Source organism: Anomaloglossus baeobatrachus, chromosome 3, assembly GCF_048569485.1.
Source record: "Anomaloglossus baeobatrachus isolate aAnoBae1 chromosome 3, aAnoBae1.hap1, whole genome shotgun sequence".
NCBI classification, from domain to species: Eukaryota; Metazoa; Chordata; class Amphibia; order Anura; family Aromobatidae; genus Anomaloglossus; species Anomaloglossus baeobatrachus.
This window is the reverse complement of record NC_134355.1, coordinates 557856924-557876215: the sequence shown is the minus strand read 5'-3', so window position 1 is coordinate 557876215 and position 19292 is coordinate 557856924. Positions and strand designations below refer to the sequence as shown.

The 19292-nt window shown below is 46.0% G+C and overlaps 1 protein-coding gene across 3 annotated transcripts in view; it reads right to left on the bottom strand.

The window, feature by feature from the left end:
- WDR33 (WD repeat domain 33) overlaps window positions 1-19292 on the bottom strand; it is a 180782-nt gene that overhangs the window by 6754 nt on the left and 154736 nt on the right. For all 3 annotated transcript variants that reach the window (XM_075340837.1, XM_075340838.1, XM_075340839.1), the window contains exons 17-20: window positions 15001-15106; window positions 13434-13827; window positions 13144-13304; window positions 5960-6253 (exon numbers count right to left, since the gene is read on the bottom strand). In XM_075340837.1, the coding sequence (XP_075196952.1) occupies window positions 5960-6253; window positions 13144-13304; window positions 13434-13827; window positions 15001-15106 (955 nt within the window). The remainder of the gene's footprint in view (window positions 1-5959; window positions 6254-13143; window positions 13305-13433; window positions 13828-15000; window positions 15107-19292) is intronic.

The following is a 19292-nucleotide window of genomic DNA, read 5'->3' as shown; positions in this document are numbered from 1 at the left end:
CCCTCTGCAGCTCCTGGGCTGCATTCTAGAAAGGTCCCTGTTATTATTGTGCCCCATGTGAGACCAAAATAAAGACTTTATAAAGTGGTACCTTTTTGTATTCAGATTCTGTAAATGTGACACGGGGGCAGGCTTTCTGGCGTCCGTTATTCTGCCTCCTGGTCCTGTATGCCGCCCCCATCGCTCCTTTCCATAGCTGATGCACCGCCCACTGCTCCAGCCATCCCCGCGCATGCCCAGTGCCAGTCTCACGGGACTGAGCAGTGTGACCGCTGGTGACGTGTGCGCAGGCAAGTGATTATGGGCGGGGCTGTGATTGTTATCAGCAAGTACCCGCCCATAATCTCGTGAGCGCGCAAACCTCACCAGCGGTCACACGGTGCTCAGGGTAGATGCTAGACTGTATGGGCTGCTTCCAGGGATGACGTCCCTTTTGTCACGTGATAGGGGCGTGTTCAAAATACTATCACGTGACAAAAGGGACGTCATCCCTGGAAGCAGCCCATACAGTCTAGCATCTACCCTGAGCACAGTGTGACCGCTGGTGAGGTTTGCGCGCTCACAAGATTATGGGCGGGTACTTGCTGATAACAATCACAGCCCCGCCCATAATCACTTGCCTGCGCACACGTCACCAGCGGTCACACTGCTCAGTCCCGTGAGACTGGCACTGGGCATGCGCGGGGATGGCTGGAGCAGTGGGCGGTGCATCAGCTATGGGAAGGAGCGATGGGGGCGGCATACAGGACCAGGAGGCAGAATAACGGACGCCAGAAAGCCCGCCCCCGTGTCACATTTACAGAATCTGAATACAAAAAGGTACCACTTTATAAAGTCTTTATTTTGGTCTCACATGGGCACAATAATAACAGGGACCTTTCTAGAATGCAGCCCAGGAGCTGCAGAGGGGGAATCTCTTAGGTTTTGGGCGAAATTTCTGCTGACAGGTTCCCTTTAATTATTAGGCAACTTCCTTTGCTTTGGCAAAATGGGTCAGAAGAAAGATTTGATGGGCTCTGAAAAGTTTAAAATTGTGAGATGTCTTGCAGAAAGATGCAGCAGTCTTGAAATTGCCAAACCTTTGAAGCGTGATCACCGAACAATCAAGCGTTTCATGGCAAATAGTCAACAGGGTCGCAAGAAGAGTGTTAGGCAAAAGAGACGCAAAATAACTGCCCATGAATTGAGGAAAATCAAGCGTGAAGCTTCCAAGATGCCATTTGCCACCAGTTTGGCCATATTTCAGAGCTAATATACAGCAAAAATACCTAAAATATAACTTTTATTGTTATTCCTTAAAAGGAAGCAAGAATCATCTTGCCTCTATTAAATTTTTTCCAAAATAAAACGCCAAGTACAGCTCTCTAGTCGCCTGTCCCTTGTGAATTCAATGGGATCAGTGCATCCTATCTGCTGGCGCCTCAGTAATTCATGGATGGCAATGATGTACCATAATAAATCAACCTGAATCAGTAGTATACATTTAGTTTGGGACAGATTCAGATATAAAGCAGATAGTGCTCAGAGATATTTCACTTAAATTCTAGATTAACATCTCTGTTTAGGCACAATCATTATTAGATAAAGAGGAATGATCTCACCCACTCTGGTGTGCTCATATCCTCTTTTTGACAGTTGCTCATTAAGCGTCTCCACAGTTCCTTTTAATCTGGATCCGGGACCCCAAAAGCTGAGCTCACAGTCTGTTCCAGATTCTCCTCCTCCCGACGCGTTTCCTATATCCCATATTCATCAGGGGAGCTTTGGCAGGAGAAAAAGGTTTATAACCATGAAACCTGAAAAAATGTTCTGAAATTTCAAAAACAAGGGGTATTAGCTTATAACAATCCCCCTGTTTACTTCCTTAAAGGAGCTTCAAAAGAAAGGAGCAAGTAACTCACCGTTTGGCGACAGCGCGACTTTTCTGTGCTGCCCGCCGGTGTGTGCAGACCCCATGTTTATATGGCTGCAAGGCTCCTGCTGGCGTGTGACGTCGCATCCTCCTGCTGTTCCTTACTTCCGCATTACGCGGTGGAACGTATAGTTGGAACGCATGATTTCCTGGGATGCGACGCCACTCCTCCAAGCGCGGGACGTCACCAAGTGGGAGCGCCCGCTTTAGAACGCAGTTGCGTCCTTAATGCCCGCCCCATTAGAGAACGCTACTATGTACTCTGTAGCGATATTAAGCGCATGCGCGATATACGCTTAAATGAACATTCTTTTTTTATATATATTAATCCAGCCTGTTTTTACTCTATAGCAGCCCGGACACAAAGGCAGAGCATTAATGTTATGCTAATAAGTAAGGAACAGCAGGAGGATGCAACGTCACACGCCAGCAGGAGCCTTGCAGCCATATAAACATGGGGTCTGCACACACCGGCGGGCAGCACAAAAAGTCGCGCTGTCACCAAACGGTGAGTTACTTGCTCCTTTCTTTTGAAGCTCCTTTAAGGAAGTAAACAGGGGGATTGTTATAAGCTAATACCCCTTGTTTTTGAAATTTCAGTACATTTTTTCAGGTTTCATGGTTAGAAACCTTTTTCTCCTGCCAAAGCTCCCCTGATGAATATGGGATATAGGAAACGCGTCGGGAGGAGGAGAATCTGGAACAGACAGTGAGCTCAGCTTTTGGGGTCCCGGATCCAGATTAAAAGGAGCTGTGGAGACGCTTAATGAGTAACTGTCAAAAGAGGATATGAGCACACCAGAGTGGGTGAGATCATTCCTCTTTATCTAATAATGATTGTGCCTAAACAGATGTTAATCTAGAATTTAAGTGAAATATCTCTGAGCACTATCTGCTTTATATCTGAATCTGTCCCAAACTAAATGTATACTACTGATTCAGGTTGATTTATTATGGTACGTCATTGCCATCCATGAATTACTGAGGCGCCAGCAGATAGGATGCACTGGTCCCATTGAATTCACAAGGGACAGGCGACTAGAGAGCTGTACTTGGCGTTTTATTTTGGAAAAATTTTAATAGAGGCAAGATGATTCTTGCTTCCTTTTAAGGAATAACAATAAAAGTTATATTTTACGTATTTTTGCTGTATATTTGATCTATAATTCTAAATACCATATCAGTGGCTGATTTATACATATTTCAGAGCTGCAACGTTACTGGAGTATCAAAAAGCACAAGGTGTGCCATACTCAGGGACAGGGCCAAGGTAAGGAAGGCTGAAAAACGACCACCTTTGAACAAGAAACATAAGATAAAACGTCAAGACTGGGCCAAGAAATATCTTAAGACTGATTTTTCAAAGGTTTTATGGACTGATGAAATGAGAGTGACTCTTGATGGGCCAGATGGATGGGCCAGAGGCTGGATCAGTAAAGGGCAGAGAGCTCCACTCCGACTCAGACGCCAGCAAGGTAGAGGTGGGGTACTCGTATGGGCTCGTATCATCAAAGATGAACTTCTGGGACCTTTTCGAGTTGAGGATGGAGTGAAGCTCAACTCCCAGACCTACTGCCAGTTTCTGGAAGACAACTTCTTCAAGCAGTGGTACAGGAAGGAGTCAGTATCATTCAAAAAAACATGATTTAACTAATAGTTACCTGCACAAACAGATATCCTCCTAAGATACCCAAATCTAAAAAAAAAAACCAAACCACTCCAACTTCCAAAACCCAAATCTTTTGGGTTGATTGAGAACATAGTGGTTTACCAATATTAAAAAAAATCCTCTAAAATACAACTTTCCTAATAATTCTTCACATGGTGTACATAGCAGTGCATATCCTACTGAAAGCTAGTTCTTATCAGTCAGCGTAGGGATTAATTAGCATTACTTTACAATTTGCCAAAGGCAATTAGATCCCCAAACTAAAGACTAATCTATTAATATATAACTTTTAATCAACGTATTAAGATAAGGGGACAAACACAATTAAAAGCACTGAGAGCATTATCTGCAGCCCCCTGATGACGCCAGTGTGGTGAAACATGTTGGGGAGGCTACTGAATGTCTTTTCAAAATATCGCAGTGATTATTTACAATAGGATTAACACATTAGCTAGCCAGAGACAAAGGAAGAATGAGTCTGAATAGGGAATTCCCTGTGGCTAAAGTAATGGCTATTGTGATATAAGACAGATCACTGTGCTCAGTGCTTTTAATTGTGTTTGTCCCCTTATCTTAATACGTTGATTAAAAGTTATATATTAATAGATTAGTCTTTAGTTTGGGGATCTAATTGCCTTTGGCAAATTGTAAAGTCATAGCAGTTCATAAACACTGCTATATTTAGCTAAAATCAATATCTCCTATGAACACCAACTATAGGCTGGCTGTCACAGGGGATTCTTAATGACAGGCATGGGGGTCTTCAGCAGACCCCCAGCTCTCATGACAACTCATAAGCGCCCTGTGATCACATCACCGGTTCGTCGATAAGCAAGTGGAATTACATGCCCCCTGCCGCCGCACATTAAAAGGCTGCTGTCAGAGATTGGCAGTAGCATTTAACAGGTTAACAGCATACTCTACCTGATGCTGTTAGAAGCACATGATGGCTGATTAAATCAGTAATTAACTGCCGGGAAAGATGCAGGCTTGGCATGTGAGCCCACATCGAAGGCAGGAATACAACATATGATGTACATGTATGTCATATCATGAACTACTACCTGAAATCTGTCACACATGAATGGCACAAGTCGAGAGTGGGTGCATGGAGCCAGCCCTATACCTTGCAGATGATGGCTGTGAAGCACAGGCAGGATCTGCTTCTAAGAGATGCTGGAGCTATGGCCACGACTGTTAACCTGATAAATCTCTGTCAAAGGCATTACCACAACTTCTGCAGCGGAAATTTTGTAGTTTTTTTTACAACACTAACATACTAAAAAACTGGACAGGTTTGGGATCATCGTAATTGTATTGGACAGAATCCTAAAAATAGCAAAATATCAAAAAAAGAGGGCAAAATATCCTGCACAATTTAGAATACTCACAGCAGGATAAAGCAGTGATAAACTGCTCAGGCCAAGAAAAACTAATGCACTAACAGGGTGCAACCAGACCCCCAATAGATGGAGGTATCACAGGTGCAACAGAGGAGCAAATCACTCACATAACTCCAGAATATGCACTAGTGTGCAATTTTACCATCCAGCGATCACCCCCTCCATAATCTGGAGTTGTGTGAGTGATTTGCTCCTCTTGCACCTGTGATATTTCCATCTATTGGGGGTCTGGTTGCACCCTGTTAGTGCATTAGTTTTTCTTGGCCTGAGCAGTTCATTACTGCTTTATCCTGCTGTGAGTATTCTGAACAGAATCATATTGCCAAGTCATTTTCACAACACAGTGTATGCCATAAAAACAACTCACAAAAACAATGTCAGAATTATGGTTTTTTTTTGTACAGTATATGGTAAAATGAATGTTGTCACTCAAAAGTCCAACTTGTCATGCAAAAAATACAAACCACCATACATCTATGCAGACAGAAAAAAAAAAAAGGTATCGCTCTTGGAAGAAGGCGAGGAAGGACGAAAAAAAACCCCAAAATTCCTGAAAATTGGAAAAAAACAAAAAACAAAACAAACAAAGCACCCCTACCCCAACCATTGTACAAATAAAGCCGCCACCAGCCAGTATCTGGGTACGCACAATAGAAAGTGGAGTGTGCATAAAATATTCAGATGGGTAATGTAGAAGGGAGTAAAAAAAAATAAAAAAAAAATATCAGATTAGGGAACAAAGGACCTTTCTAAAAAGATGTTTTGACCAAGTCTACAGTAAGGAAAGGTCAGATTCTGCAGATGTTTTTGAGCTGCTGGCAGCATGAATGTAGAAAGAAAAACAGACTGTTCTGCAGCACACGTTACTCCAAGACAGCAGCTGATATCACTAATGTAGGCTCCTAATTGTACAAATTTCCAAGCACAATCAAACTTATTTCTAATTAATCATTCCATCAAGTGTAAATCCTTTACCTTTTCCTGGGTCATCTGATAGACCTGGCTCCATATCTCTGTGATCTGGGGTTCCAGGCCCATCGTGCCAAGGTCTCTTGCGTGGTGGTAAGGAAGCCATGTCCATTCCTTGCAAAGAAGATGAACGTTCCCTGCTGGATGGGGAGTGACTGTCAGGAGTTGGAATATCCTGATGAGGGCTGTCTTGGAAATGATCAGGACCAGCATCTCTGCCTGGATCTCGGGACTGGTGATTAGAACCACGATCTGAACTAGAAAACTGATCTGGAGTGGGGAGAAGTCCTTTTCTTGGTTCTGTTTAGGAACATAATCATCATCAGGAGGCGATTTAAAAACAAAAAAAAAACAAAAAAAAAAAAACACAACCCTATTAAAATACATTTCTATTACTAATACTATAGTGCCTTGTAAGAAGTATTAAATAATCTCCCATCCAATAAATAAAAGGAGATTGCAAGTGATCACAGCGCAACACAAAGTGGGAGATTAATCACAGAGAGTTCTTCAATACTTTGTCTTTAGAATTATTAAATAAATCTCTACAAAAAGAAAATTAGTAGAACCAAGTGAAATAAAGGCCATATTCACCATTACATTAAATTTTTTTTTGCTACCAGCAATCATTTGATAGGTTAGTAATAGCAAGTATGCTCGGCACTTCCTGTCACTCAATCGAGAATCGTCATGCTCTTGTCCTCATCCGCATGTTTCATGGCTGTTTTTCAGCCACTAAACATGCAAGGACTGCAAGCCAATCACTGTAATGCCATAGCCATGTTGGATACTGGCATTGCTGTGCTTGATGCGATGCAGCCGCTCATTGGGTTTTATATGATAACCGGTAGTGCGATGCTCGACAAAGTGCAGTTCAATGAGAGCTGATTTAGGAGGGAGAGCTTAGATTAGACCAGGAATATAAGCAGGGTTGTATACTTGCACCCTTTAGTGCCTTTCATGTGGCACTAAAGGGTGTTTTTAGGCTGGTTAAGTTAATAAATATTTATGAACACCAGCCAAGGTAAAGCAGACAGCAGCAGGCTTTTATTATCAGGATAGGAAGGTATATGGCTATCAGGCCCTTCCCAGCCTACAAATAGACCCTCATTATATTAGTTACTCGAGTTGAGCATCAGACCCACTCGATTCGAGTAATGAGCACCTGAGCATTTATGCGCTTGCTCAACAATAGTTAGTAGACTAGGGTGGAAGAAAAAAAACAACAAGTTCAGAACAAATATGTCTACTAAAAGATAGATTTTTGTGTACTCACCGTAAAATCTCTTTCTCTGAGTCTTCATTGGGGGACACAGGACCATGGGTTATGCTGCTGTCACTAGGAGGCTGACACTAAGTAAACAGAAAAAGTTAGCTCCTCCTCAGCAGCATACACCCTGAGCCGGAGGCGGACTCAATCAGTTTAGTGCACAAGCAGTAGGAGGAGAACCAAACAACTCTAGATCAAACTAGGTAAAAACTATAACCAATTATTCATGCGACCAGTGGCAGGGAATATGGCCACTGAGGCAACAGGCAGGTAATATGCAACCAAAAAACACAAACAGGGTGGGTGCTGTGTCCCCCAATGAAGACTCAGAGAAAGAGATTTTACGGTGAGTACACAAAAATCTATCTTTCTCCATCGTTTCATTGGGGGACACAGGACCATGGGATGTCCAAAAGCAGTCCCTGGGTGGGAAGAGAACCATCACCGGAGATCGGTAGGAAACCGCTTCCTCCTGTCGGGCTTGACCCAGACCTACAAAGACCTACCTTGGTACAGGTGTGCTTCTGCCGCCCGCAAAGATAACGGCAAGACTGGCCTCTGCCAAAGCATGTGTGTGAACCTGATAGGAACTAGTAAAGGTATGCCGAGTAGACCAGGTGGAGGCCCGGTGGACATGGTCGACCAACGTCTGAAGTCCAATCTTCCAAGAGGCTTCCCTTGGACCGTAGAATGCGGTAGAGGTCCGTCCACTATGCAATAGGCTTCACAACATCACGGAATGAATCCATGTGGCAATCTTGGACCTGGGCGCTGGCATGCGACTCCGGGGAGCGAGTGAAAAGAGGAACTGACTGCCGGCGTAAACCGAAAGTCCGGTCCTGAAGACATAAACGACTGAGGGCACGAGCCAGCTCAGGAACAAACTAGGCCCCCTTTTTTAGGCTGAGAGAAGAGACTAGGACCGATTTCGAAACTCAATCCCCTTAACTGGAAGGAAGGCAGTTGCCTTGGATCGAAAAGGGGGAGTTGTGGCCGGAGCACCCCCCTTGTCCTGCTGGATGACCCGGAAAAAGGGGGGAAAAAGCAGCAAGAGAGGGCTGTCCGCCCTGATGCCCCTTGCAGAAGAGACGGCCACGAGGAGCCCACCTATCCAAACAGGTGGGAGTAGAAAGCACTCGGCAAGGTCCAAACCGGGAGCCAGGTCCCGCGTGTCTAGTGGACGGTGATGCCGCCGAGCCAGACGGACGCTTCTCTGCGTGAAAAACCTGATCGTGTGACAAGAAGTGATAAGTCTCTGAAATTGAAATGACCGCGTCGACACTCGGCCCCTAGCGGGACGCGCTAGAAAAAACCGCATCCAGATCTGACTGCAAGCATGGTAGCAGTGCCGGAAGGGAGGGAGAGAGAGAGAGAGAGAAGAGAAGAGAAGATGCGCTCCTCACATCCCGGAGGAGCTCTTCACGTGTGGTAATAAACCATCTTCCCGGTCTCCATCATTGTTTGCATCCTTCTTGCCAACCGGCCTGTGCAAGCAAGTACCCGGGATCCGCTATTAAGGCCGCAAACCTAGGACCTTTGAGACCTCGTGGAAGAGAGGGCCCCGACTCAGAAGAACTGGACGGTCTGGAAGGCGCCACGGAGTATCTGCGAGGAGTTGAGTGAGTTTTGTTAACTATGGTCGCCTGGGCCACTCCAGAGCCACCCTCTGCCTTGGTCCAACTTGAGAACCCTCGAGATCATGGGAAGCCGAGGGAAGATGCCCAAGAGATTGAACTGGCCTCCCGGACGGGTGGGGGCATCGACACCTAGTGCAGAGAAGGAGGACACCCTTGATGCCCCGTTGACTTAAAGTGGGATCGGGAGGTCCATAGGACCACGATTGTAGGTTTCCCTTCGTCGTAGATCTGGCTGGTGACGACCCTGTTGAAAAGCCATTTGCCTAGGCGAGGCCCTTCCTGCCGGGAAAAAAACGGCCGTCCAAACGTCCATGGTAGGGATTTGTACTGCCGAGATTAGAGAGCGACGAGATCCGGCCCAGAGCAAGATCCTCTTAACGTCTTCCCTTGACATGACACTCCTTGCGCTTCCCCGGTGTAAGATGCACGCCACCGCTGTGGCATGGTTCGACTGGAACCTGACCGGGTAACCTCGTCCCAGTGAAGAAAATCGTAACCAGCTAACCGGATGGCTCTGGCTTCCGGAATGTTGAAAAAGGGGGGGGCAACCTCTAGTGGTGACCCTCGGGACCGTGTTGTGGGATGGTGGGATAGCGTACCCTAGCACAGGAGACTGGTGACGGTAGATACTATCCTCCAGAGAAGAAGGAGAGAGGACCCTCCCGAGGGACGGTTATGAAGACTGGTCCACTAGGAAGTGGTTGGCGGGTTCCCAGGGCAAACGGAAGCTACCTGTCTTCGTTCTTCAGTGGGATCCCGTGGAAGGCCAAAGATGAAAAACTGGTAAGTGTACCGCTGCTATCACCTCCACCAACAGCCAAGGACTCGCATACCGAACCCGACTCGGTGCGGGAAAGAAAACTACTCCTGCGTGAAGAGTAACTTCCCTCGGACGGGCTCGAATACCGTGCCTAAAGGAATGATCTACCGGGCCGGGGCCTGATAGGACTCCCAGCGGTAGCTCAGCTACCCTAGTAGCGGAGGAGTAACAGTGACTGTCTAAACCCCAAGACTAGGGGGAAGTCTAAACCACCAGGTCGTTTCTGGGTGGAGTGAACTTAGCGGCCCTGTCGAGTAGGCTGTGCAGGGACAGCCGTCCTGATCCCTGCAAGCGCTTCTTAAACAAAGCTGGAATGGTCCGCAGCGATGCAAGGCGGAGGGACTGCTGAGAGATAGCGGCGCCCTGACGTTTGCGGCTCGAACAGACTGGGATCGAGCGGTGAGGCGACGATCCCGAGCGTCTGGGCCGATGCTGGGAAGAGCTGTGCTCTTCCTTCACGTAGCCTAGGGGAAGGAGTATTCCACCCTCACGTAGCCTAGGGGATCCACTGGATTAGCCCATCTCCGACGGGACGGCCACCTAAGGGCGTAAGGGAAGACAGCGACTCCCTAGATGCCGCCTCCGCGTTTCAGATCCTGAGTCAGAGGTCTCGACGGGTGGTCACACTGCTGCTATAGGCTCAGGCCGTGTAGCTGGCAGACGCCAGGGCTGTGATGATAAGGTACTTACCAAAGATGTCAACCAGTCCTGAATCGGCAGAGATGGAACGTAGTCCGCTGGACAGAGATGGAAAGGTGTCCGTGGAGTCCCTGAGAGACGTCACCTTAGGGATGACAAGCCAGGCGGAACCCTGGCGGGCCGATCACAGGGGGGCATGCCCCTTTTCTCCGGAGCCCCTTTGGAGAAGGGATAATGACAATACAAGACTTACCGCTGGTAAACGTCGTGTCTGGTTGTTGTCTGTGATGATGCAGCACATCAGCGAACTACTGGATGTCCACTGAATTCATCACGGGATTGCCGGAAAAGTCCTCAAGGAAACCTGTGTGCTCAGAGAGGAGAAGAGGACTATCTGTGCGCTTATGGTCTGACTCACCATTTCCTCCAGTCTATTCGCCCTGCGCTGAATATCGGGCGCCTGCTCGGAATCCAGCAGAGGTGGTACGCCTGGGTCATCACCAGAGATGTCGGAAGGCTTCCGGTGGAGCGGTAGCTTGTACCTGGGAATGAAGGAAAAACCAGGGGGAGGCGCCGAAGGCGAGACCTGGCGGGTCCGCTTCGAGTAGTGGATAAAGTCCCTGGTACGGGACTCACCTCCCCCGGCGAGTGCACTGAGAGAAAAGGGCTGACCGTACCTTTAAGGCTTGATTCATCATTTCAACCAGGCTAATCGTTATGCGCCAAACATCCGGGTCCTCCTGCTTGGAGTCCAGCAGAGGTGGAACGCCTGGGCCATCACCCGAGAGGTCGAAAGGCTACCGGAGGAGAGGCAGACTGGACCTGGGAATTAAGGTGAAAAACCTGGGGGCCTGCAGAAGATGAGACCTAGCGGGTCCGCGTTGAGCGGGGGAAAAAAGGGGGCCCCTGGTACGGGACTCACCTCCCCCTGTGCGTGCCCGGAAAGAAAAAAGGGGCTGTTCGCACCTTTATGGCTTGACTCACCGTTTCTACCAGGTTATTCTCAGGTGCCGAACATCATGCGCCCACTTGGAATCCAGCAGAGGCGGTACGCTTGGGCCATCACCTGAGAGGTCGAAAGGCTACGGAGGAGCAGCCGTCTGGACCTGGGGATGAAGGTGAAAACTCCCCGAGGGGATTGCGCCAGTCCTGTGTAGGTATGACAGAGCGTCCGTCAGGGACGCAGCGTATGCGCACCAATCCGAAGACATCAGCGAGGGGATTTATGGTTTGAGCCCGGGGCGCTAACCAGCCGGCCGGGGCGGGATGCCGGGACCTGCTGTGTCAGGGGCTGCGGTGGCTGTGATTACTAAATCTGAAAGATTTGGGTGAATTCACAATTGAGGTATTATTCTGGGAATATATCTTGGCAGTGAAAAAAAAACACCGTTCCCTTCTATAAGTCTGTATCTATAGTGCCTGTACAAATCAATCTACATATATATACCCATATACATATATATACACATACATATATATATATATATACACACATATATATATATACATATATATACATACACATACACACATGCACCTGAAACACTATAAAAACACAATCCTCATATGATTGTGGCTCTTTTGAAGGCTTGTTTTAACTGTTATAACCGGTTGCTGCAGCCTCAGCAAGCCGCACACCGGGAGTTCTATTTCTTTTCTACTTTTTTTTTTTTTTTTTTGATAAGATGAAGTCTGGAGAGCGGGAAAACACACAGCCACCGCCCCCCCTGTGATGCCTGTGGCAGAGCGGAGGGCGGAGACGGACGGCCGGCGACCAATCGCACTGTAGTGGAGGGCGGGCCTGGGACACTGGAGACAAGGCCCGAGCCGGGGCCTAAATTTTGGGGCTGCCGGCTCGCGGGGAGGTAGAGACCGGCGGTCCTACCTGCAAACAGTGGTGGGGCAGCGGCGATGACCGGAGCGCCCAGAGAGAGCTGTGGGCTTGAGCCGGCGCGCGCCGCCGACTGCTGAGATGTGGCCGGGGCGCAGACTAGGCCGAGACCGGGGCCTCAATTTTGCAGCCGCCTGGGAAGAAGGTAGGAGAAGGTCGGTCCTACCTGATCTCGGTGGCGTTGGTCCAGAAATGGATGCGGCGCAGGCAGGGCGCCCTGCCCCTGCCTGTGTGCCGTGCCCCCGTCCAGGGAGACTGCTGGCTCCGGGGGAGCAGCGTGCTGAGGCAGGGAAGTGGGCATCATGATGGGGGAAGGAGCCCCCCCTCAGGAGAAGGCAGCGATGCGGGCCCCATCAGATTTCAGACGCGCTGCTGAGGTCCCATCCCTGCTGTATGTCCCCTGTACGCCCTTTGGGGTGATACCGCAGGGCGAATCAGGGGTGCCCACGACAACCTGCCCACACGAACACCCCCAGGAGTGGTACCATGGGGATGGACGGGGGAGAGGGCCCAAAGTCTGAAACCCCTGCGACCCTGGGGAGTGGTACCCACAGGGCTGCGGAGAATGATGAATAAAATACCTGCAGAAAACAAGAAGACAGGTATGAGAGCGATGAGCGGCGCCGAAAATAGGGAAAAAAGGCGCAAAAAACAAATGGCTGAGGGAGGCCGAGACGGCCCACATCAGCCTCCTACGACACTAAGCTAAAAACTGATTGAGTCCGCCTCCGGCTCAGGGTGTATGCTGCTGAGGAGGAGCTAACTTTTTCTGTTTACTTAGTGTCAGCCTCCTAGTGACAGCAGCATAACCCATGGTCCTGTGTCCCCCAATGAAACGATGGAGAAAAGTGTATTAAAAGCAAACTAAGCACTTCCCTATTAGTAAACATATCTAGAAGTTAATAGCATTTCCTGTCAATAAACCAAGCTCACCTCTCTGAGGAGCACGACCACGTCCTCTAGAACTCTCTCGCCCTCTACCAGATTCCTCCTTATCATAACCATCACTGGAACCAAAGTCTTCAGAATTAGAAAATCCTTCTCTTCCACGAGAACCACGTCCTTCATGTCTTGAAGGACCACTCCGTCGAAAACTGCAAAAAAGTAAAAGCAATATTGAAACACAAAACTAATTTTTTTGGCAAAGTAGTGTTTTGTACAAACCCTATAATAAGCCACCAAATCGCCTGAGTATGCTGTCTGAATACATTCAATTCACTTACCTTTCATCTCTCTGTCCACGGAACCTTGTATCCTCAGAGTCTCTGGCATACTGATCATCTGAGTGTCTCCTTCCCTCCCATCGATTTGACTCTCTTCCCTCTCGATCTGGGAAGTCTCTATGATTTGAGGGAAACTGAGGGCCTGAACCGCTACGTCTCCACTTTTCATCTTGCAATGAGGGTCCACTACTTCTTCCATCAAATTCACGTCCTCGAGGTCCATAACGATCCTCCTGTTGATAATCATCAGGGTGCTCATTCACCTCAGAGAGTGGACCCCTTCTGTCAGGTGGTCCTCTATTGTCTCTAGAGTCCATCCACTCTGGTCCACCTCTGAAAGGACTTGACTCCCGTCTCCGTTCCGACTGATGATTTGAAGAACCACGCATGTCACCTACAAGCCAAGAACGCAAGATAAAATCTCTGACCAATAACATTTAAGAAAAATACTGCAGAGCATGACTACAAGCCTAAGAAAGAAAAACTACAAAGAGGCAGACATTCATATTGCATACTGGCTACACTTTGAAGGCTACAGTGTACCAAATTCAATAATATACTACTATTGCATTTTCAGCAAGCTCAATAGACTGAAGTCGAGAGATTTTTTGTTCTTAGATTATAGCTTAAATAGAAGTTGACAGAATCAAAAAAATATTAGGAAAAAGCATCTGTAAAAAAAAAAAAATTAAAATTATTTACAATGCCTTTTCTAAATGATACATTCTCATAGTTATTAAGAAAAACCATTATGGTGCAGGAACCTGTAATCAGATCACTAAATCACTTTGGAAATTATTATTCCACAACGAATACACCTCCCTAGAAGTATTGCGTTACTTCTTCAAGGTGGCCATACAGTCTAAATATGATCAAAATAGTTACATTTATCCCTGATCTGCCATTTTAGCTGACCTATGACACACTGTCGTCTTCTAGCAAAATGTTGGCCATGTTTCCATTTTTTGTTAGGAGCCCATGAAAGATGTTTCTGCAAAAGACATTCCCAGAAGGATGGTACGGGCGGCACGATGGCTCAGTGGTTAGCACTGTAGTGTTGCCACGCTGGAGTCCTGGGTTCGAAACCCACCAAGGACAACATCTGCAAGGAGTTTGTATGTTCTCCTTGTGTTTGCATGGGTTTCCTCCGGGTTCTCCGGTTTCCTCCCACATTTCAAAGACATACAGATAGGGAATTTAGATTGTGAGCCCCAATGGGAACAATGTTCCTGATGTATGTAAAGCACTGCGGAATATGTTAGCGCTATATAAAAAAAATAAAAGAAGAAAAGATGGTATCTCTTTCAATATGTGTCACTGAACACGTACAGTTAGTCTGAAGGACTCAATAGATTGAACGCTACGTCTAACAATCGTTCACAAGGAGATAGACCGTACAATCATCAGTCTACTTCTGAAGGATCATCACCTCTATCCTTTAAGAATGTATTTGGAAATCTTTGCATCATAGATAAAACCTTTGCTTTGATTTAGAACGTCTTCAATGGATTGAAGTCGCAACAAAACACAAGTGTGAACAACAACCATGAGATGGATGATAGAATACCTTTGTTCGAAGTAGGTCCTTGGCTCAGTGGTGGTGGACGTCCTTGAGAGTTAGACTGTCCTCCTAGGCCTGGCAGTAGAGGAGGAGGGGCCGAACCTTTGCCACCCTGTGGAATAAATAAAGCCTTAATGCAATGCAATTGCCCAGCATTTGTCGTAATGAAAGACCAAATGTGAAACCTTGACACCATATATCCAGTTTCACATTTTTTTGCAGAAATATTTATATAGAAATATCAACAGTATAATTTTATATACAATTTTTAGGATGTTTGGGTTTGCCATGTATCCAGTGTGTAGGAGCTATTTTGCCTCTGTCATCGCTCTATTTTGAGGCCTTTCACCAATTTGTTTTGCAAACTAAAATTCTCCTTCAAGGGCTGCGACAATCAAGTGATGCCGTTTTACGCCAAGATGCATTCTAAGGTTGAAAAATGATGAAGTTGAACACAAATTTGGGTTTCAGACCCATAATGTAGAGAAATTGAACTTATATGTACATCCGAAGAAAAGAAGCATTGCTGCATTATTTTTACTTAAATCAGAATAGTTTGCATGTTACGGTCACTTTTCTGAGTGCATAAATAATGATTAGGCTAGGGTTGCAGTGACTACTGGCCACATGACTACACAAATGTCCAGCGACTACATTCCAACTCATGAAAGGGAATGTGGACACATAACCGCTACAATGATACTGTAGTCTTCAGAAATCCAAAATTTCCTATAATTTCTGTGTAGCCAAAATCAATATTAGCCCAAGTTGACACAACCGCATTTTCAGGCTAAGTGCAGTACGTCAAAAAATAGATCCAACTTATGTGTGTAAAAATATTTGCAAAACGCACTCTCTTTTTCTGTGTCAGATTAATCAAGGCTAAGGTGACCTTCTCCCCCCTTCCCAAAAACAATTGAATTCCATAGTCAGACACTGTATAGCATCTGATAAATAAGGCCACAATGCAATTCCTTAACCCATTCACGAAGGAGCGATTTTCTGTTTTTTCCTCCCCTTGTTCCAAGAGCCATAGCATTTTTATTTTTCCATCCACAAAGCCATATCAGGGCTTGTTTTTTGCAGTAAGAGAAAAAAATTAAAGTGCAAAAACTAAAAATCGCCTGATCCTTAAGGGATTAAGTGGAGATTTTTTTTTAAAAAAAAAATTGTAAGTAAAACTTTTTTGCTTTTGTTGCCATTTTCCAGGACCCATAGAGTTTTCCTTTTTTAGGATCTGGTGCTGTGTGAGGGCTTATTATTTTTGTGCCGTGAACGGACAGGTTTACGGATACTTTTTTGGGGTAAATATGATGATTTTTTTTTCTTGTTATATTATTTACGGACTGGATTAATTTATTTTGTGTTTTGATAGATAAAATCTACACGAAGGCAGTGATGCCAAATATGCGTTATTATTTTTTATGGTTTTTACTTAAATGGGGTAAAAGGGGGTGATTTTAAGTGGTTTTTATTCACATTTTCCAAAACTTTTTTTTTTTCACTTTTTATTGTATTTAATAATTTAAATAATCAGCACTGCTCTGTACAGGATAAAAAAACAATCTCTTTTGAACGCTGAGTCACACCCAGCATTCACACAAGGATTGCAGTGACAGCTATGAAAACCAATTGGCGCCCCACAATCACGTCATGGGCACACAGATGGAAGCAGGTTATGATTCGCCGTCCTGCTAGCATGTGTTAGATCCTGCTGTCAGATATTCACAGTGGGAATTAACAGGTTAACAGCCGTGGGCAGATCTGCAACTGACCCGCGGCTTTTAGAAAAACATGACGGCTGATTAAATGTGGTTGCAGCATGCGAGTGCACATCAAAGGCAGGAACACCATTTTGGATGTACCATTATGTCAAAAGTCGTGGAGGGGTTAACACAGAAAATGGTGTTTAGTCTTGTACATTTTTAATAAATGCTGCAGTTTAAAAACAGATTGTATATGAAATACCAATGAGAAAACAAATAAATTGTCTGAGTTTTGGATGAGACATGAGTATTGATAGGCAAACCTGATTTGTAAAGTTCGGGGTCCATACCGGATACTACTGCGTTTTGATGCGGGTATTTTTTTGCCAGAAGATGCAGATTTGGTGCAGAAATTTGGTGTATAAATTTCAGCAACAAATCTGCATCTCTTGACAAAAATAAACACTGTTTTCTGCCAGGAGATGCAGCTCTGATTGAACTCAGTTCACCTAAAGGTCCAGTCACACTAAGCAACTTACCAGCGATCCCAACAACGATAGGGATCGCTGGTAAGTTGCTAGGAGGTTGCTGGTGAGCTGTCACACTGCGACGCTCCAGCGATCCCACCAGCAACCTGACCTGGCAGGGATCGCTGGAGCGTGGCTACACGAGTTGCTGGTGAGCTCACCAGCAACCAGTGACCAGCCCCCAGTCTCCTAGTTACAGCACACATCAGGTTAATTAACCCGATGTGTGCTGCAGCTAAATGTGCACAGAGCAGGGAGCAGCGCACACTGAGCGCTGGCTCCTTGCTCTCCTAGTTACAGCACACATCGGGTTAATTGCCTGATGTGTGCTGCAGCTAAATGTGCACAGAGCAGGGAGCAGCGCACAATGCTTAGTGCTGGCTCCTTGCTCTCCTAGCTACAGCACACATCGGGTTAATTACCTGATGTGTGCTGCAGCTACATGTGCACAGAGCAGGAGCCGGCAGCACAGGCAGTGAGAGCGGAGGAGGCTGGTATCAAAGGTAAATATCGGGTAACCAAGGACAGGGCTTCTTGGTTACCCGATGTTTACATTAGTTACCAGCCTCAGCAGAAGCTGGCTCCCTGCTCACTGCACATTAGTTGTTGCTGTCTCGCTGTCACACACAGCGATCTGTGCTTCACAGCGGGACAGCAACAACTAAAAAATGGCCCAGGACATTCAGCAACAACCAACGACCTCACAGCAGGGGCCAGGTTGTTGCTGGATGTCACACACAGCAACATCGCTAGCAACGTCACAAAAGTTGTTCGTTACCAGCGATGTTGCTAGCGATGTTGCTTAGTGTGACGGGGCCTTTAGGTGAAGTCACTTAATTCAATCAGTTCACCTGAGGTGAGTGTACCTGTGGTCATAGGTGGGGTACTGTGGGAACCCAAAGCTATGACCGCAGATAAACTCCATGATGTTACCGCTCACTGCTGTGGCTCAGTCAGTGTCTGCTTGAAGCCACAGTGGGCGGTCATGTTGTATAATGTGCCTGCACCCTGTGACTTCAGGATATAGCAAAGCTGGGATGGTCATGGGCCCTGGTGTGGATTACGTCGGATCTGGGTGTTTGGTGGGTAAATAAATTGGATAAAGAGGGTGTTTTATTTTGCTTCATTTCAAATAAAGGATTTTTCTCTGTTTCTGTTTATTTCCCTTCACTTACATAATTAGTAATGGGGGGGGGGAGGTTCTCATAAACCCTACGCATTACTAATCTATGACTTAGTGGCAGCTGTGAGCGGTCAATAACCCCTTATATTACCCCAATTGTTACCGCACCAGGGCAAATCAGGATGAGCAGGGTAAAGTGCAGAGATTGTCACATCAAATGGACACGACAATTCTTGGCGACTGCAGGCTATTTTTAGGCTGAGGGGGCCCAATAACCATGGGCCTCCCCAGCCTGAGAATATGAGCCCCCAGTTGTCTGCTTTATCCTGGCTAGGTATCAAAATTGGGGAGGACGGCACAGTATTTTTTTTTTTAATTCTTTCTTTAAAAAGATCTCAAGTGCTACACAAGTCAGTACTTTAATACTTAATTTGACAACTCAAGCCCCCTCACAAGTAATGTTTTAAAGTATTCCCTAATGTTGCTCAGGTGATAATATCATTATAGGTGCAAAAGAAACAGTTCTCTCAATGACTGTGAAGAAAAATATTTTGAAAGTTTAATCGGAGCGAAGCCAGGAACTCTACATGTAAATCTCAGCTTGGATGTAGGTAACCAATAAATAGGAATCACTCTGTAGATAAATTAGTTAAGATTTGATGAGTGACTTGGTGGTGACAATCTACATGGTTGGGCATACATTGTATACTAAGTCGACCTTTTCACGGTCAGTATTTCACTCATATCCATCAGACTACCAGAGGAAAAAAATCCAATAAAGAAAACGACCTCCATAGGTGGTATAAAAGGAAATTCTTTATTAAATGACAAAGGGGATTAATATACAATTAAAATGCAAGATAATGAAGGAGTGAAAGTTGATGGTGAAAAGAAGAGACCACACGATACATATATCAGTAGCCTAGATAACTAAACTAAAAT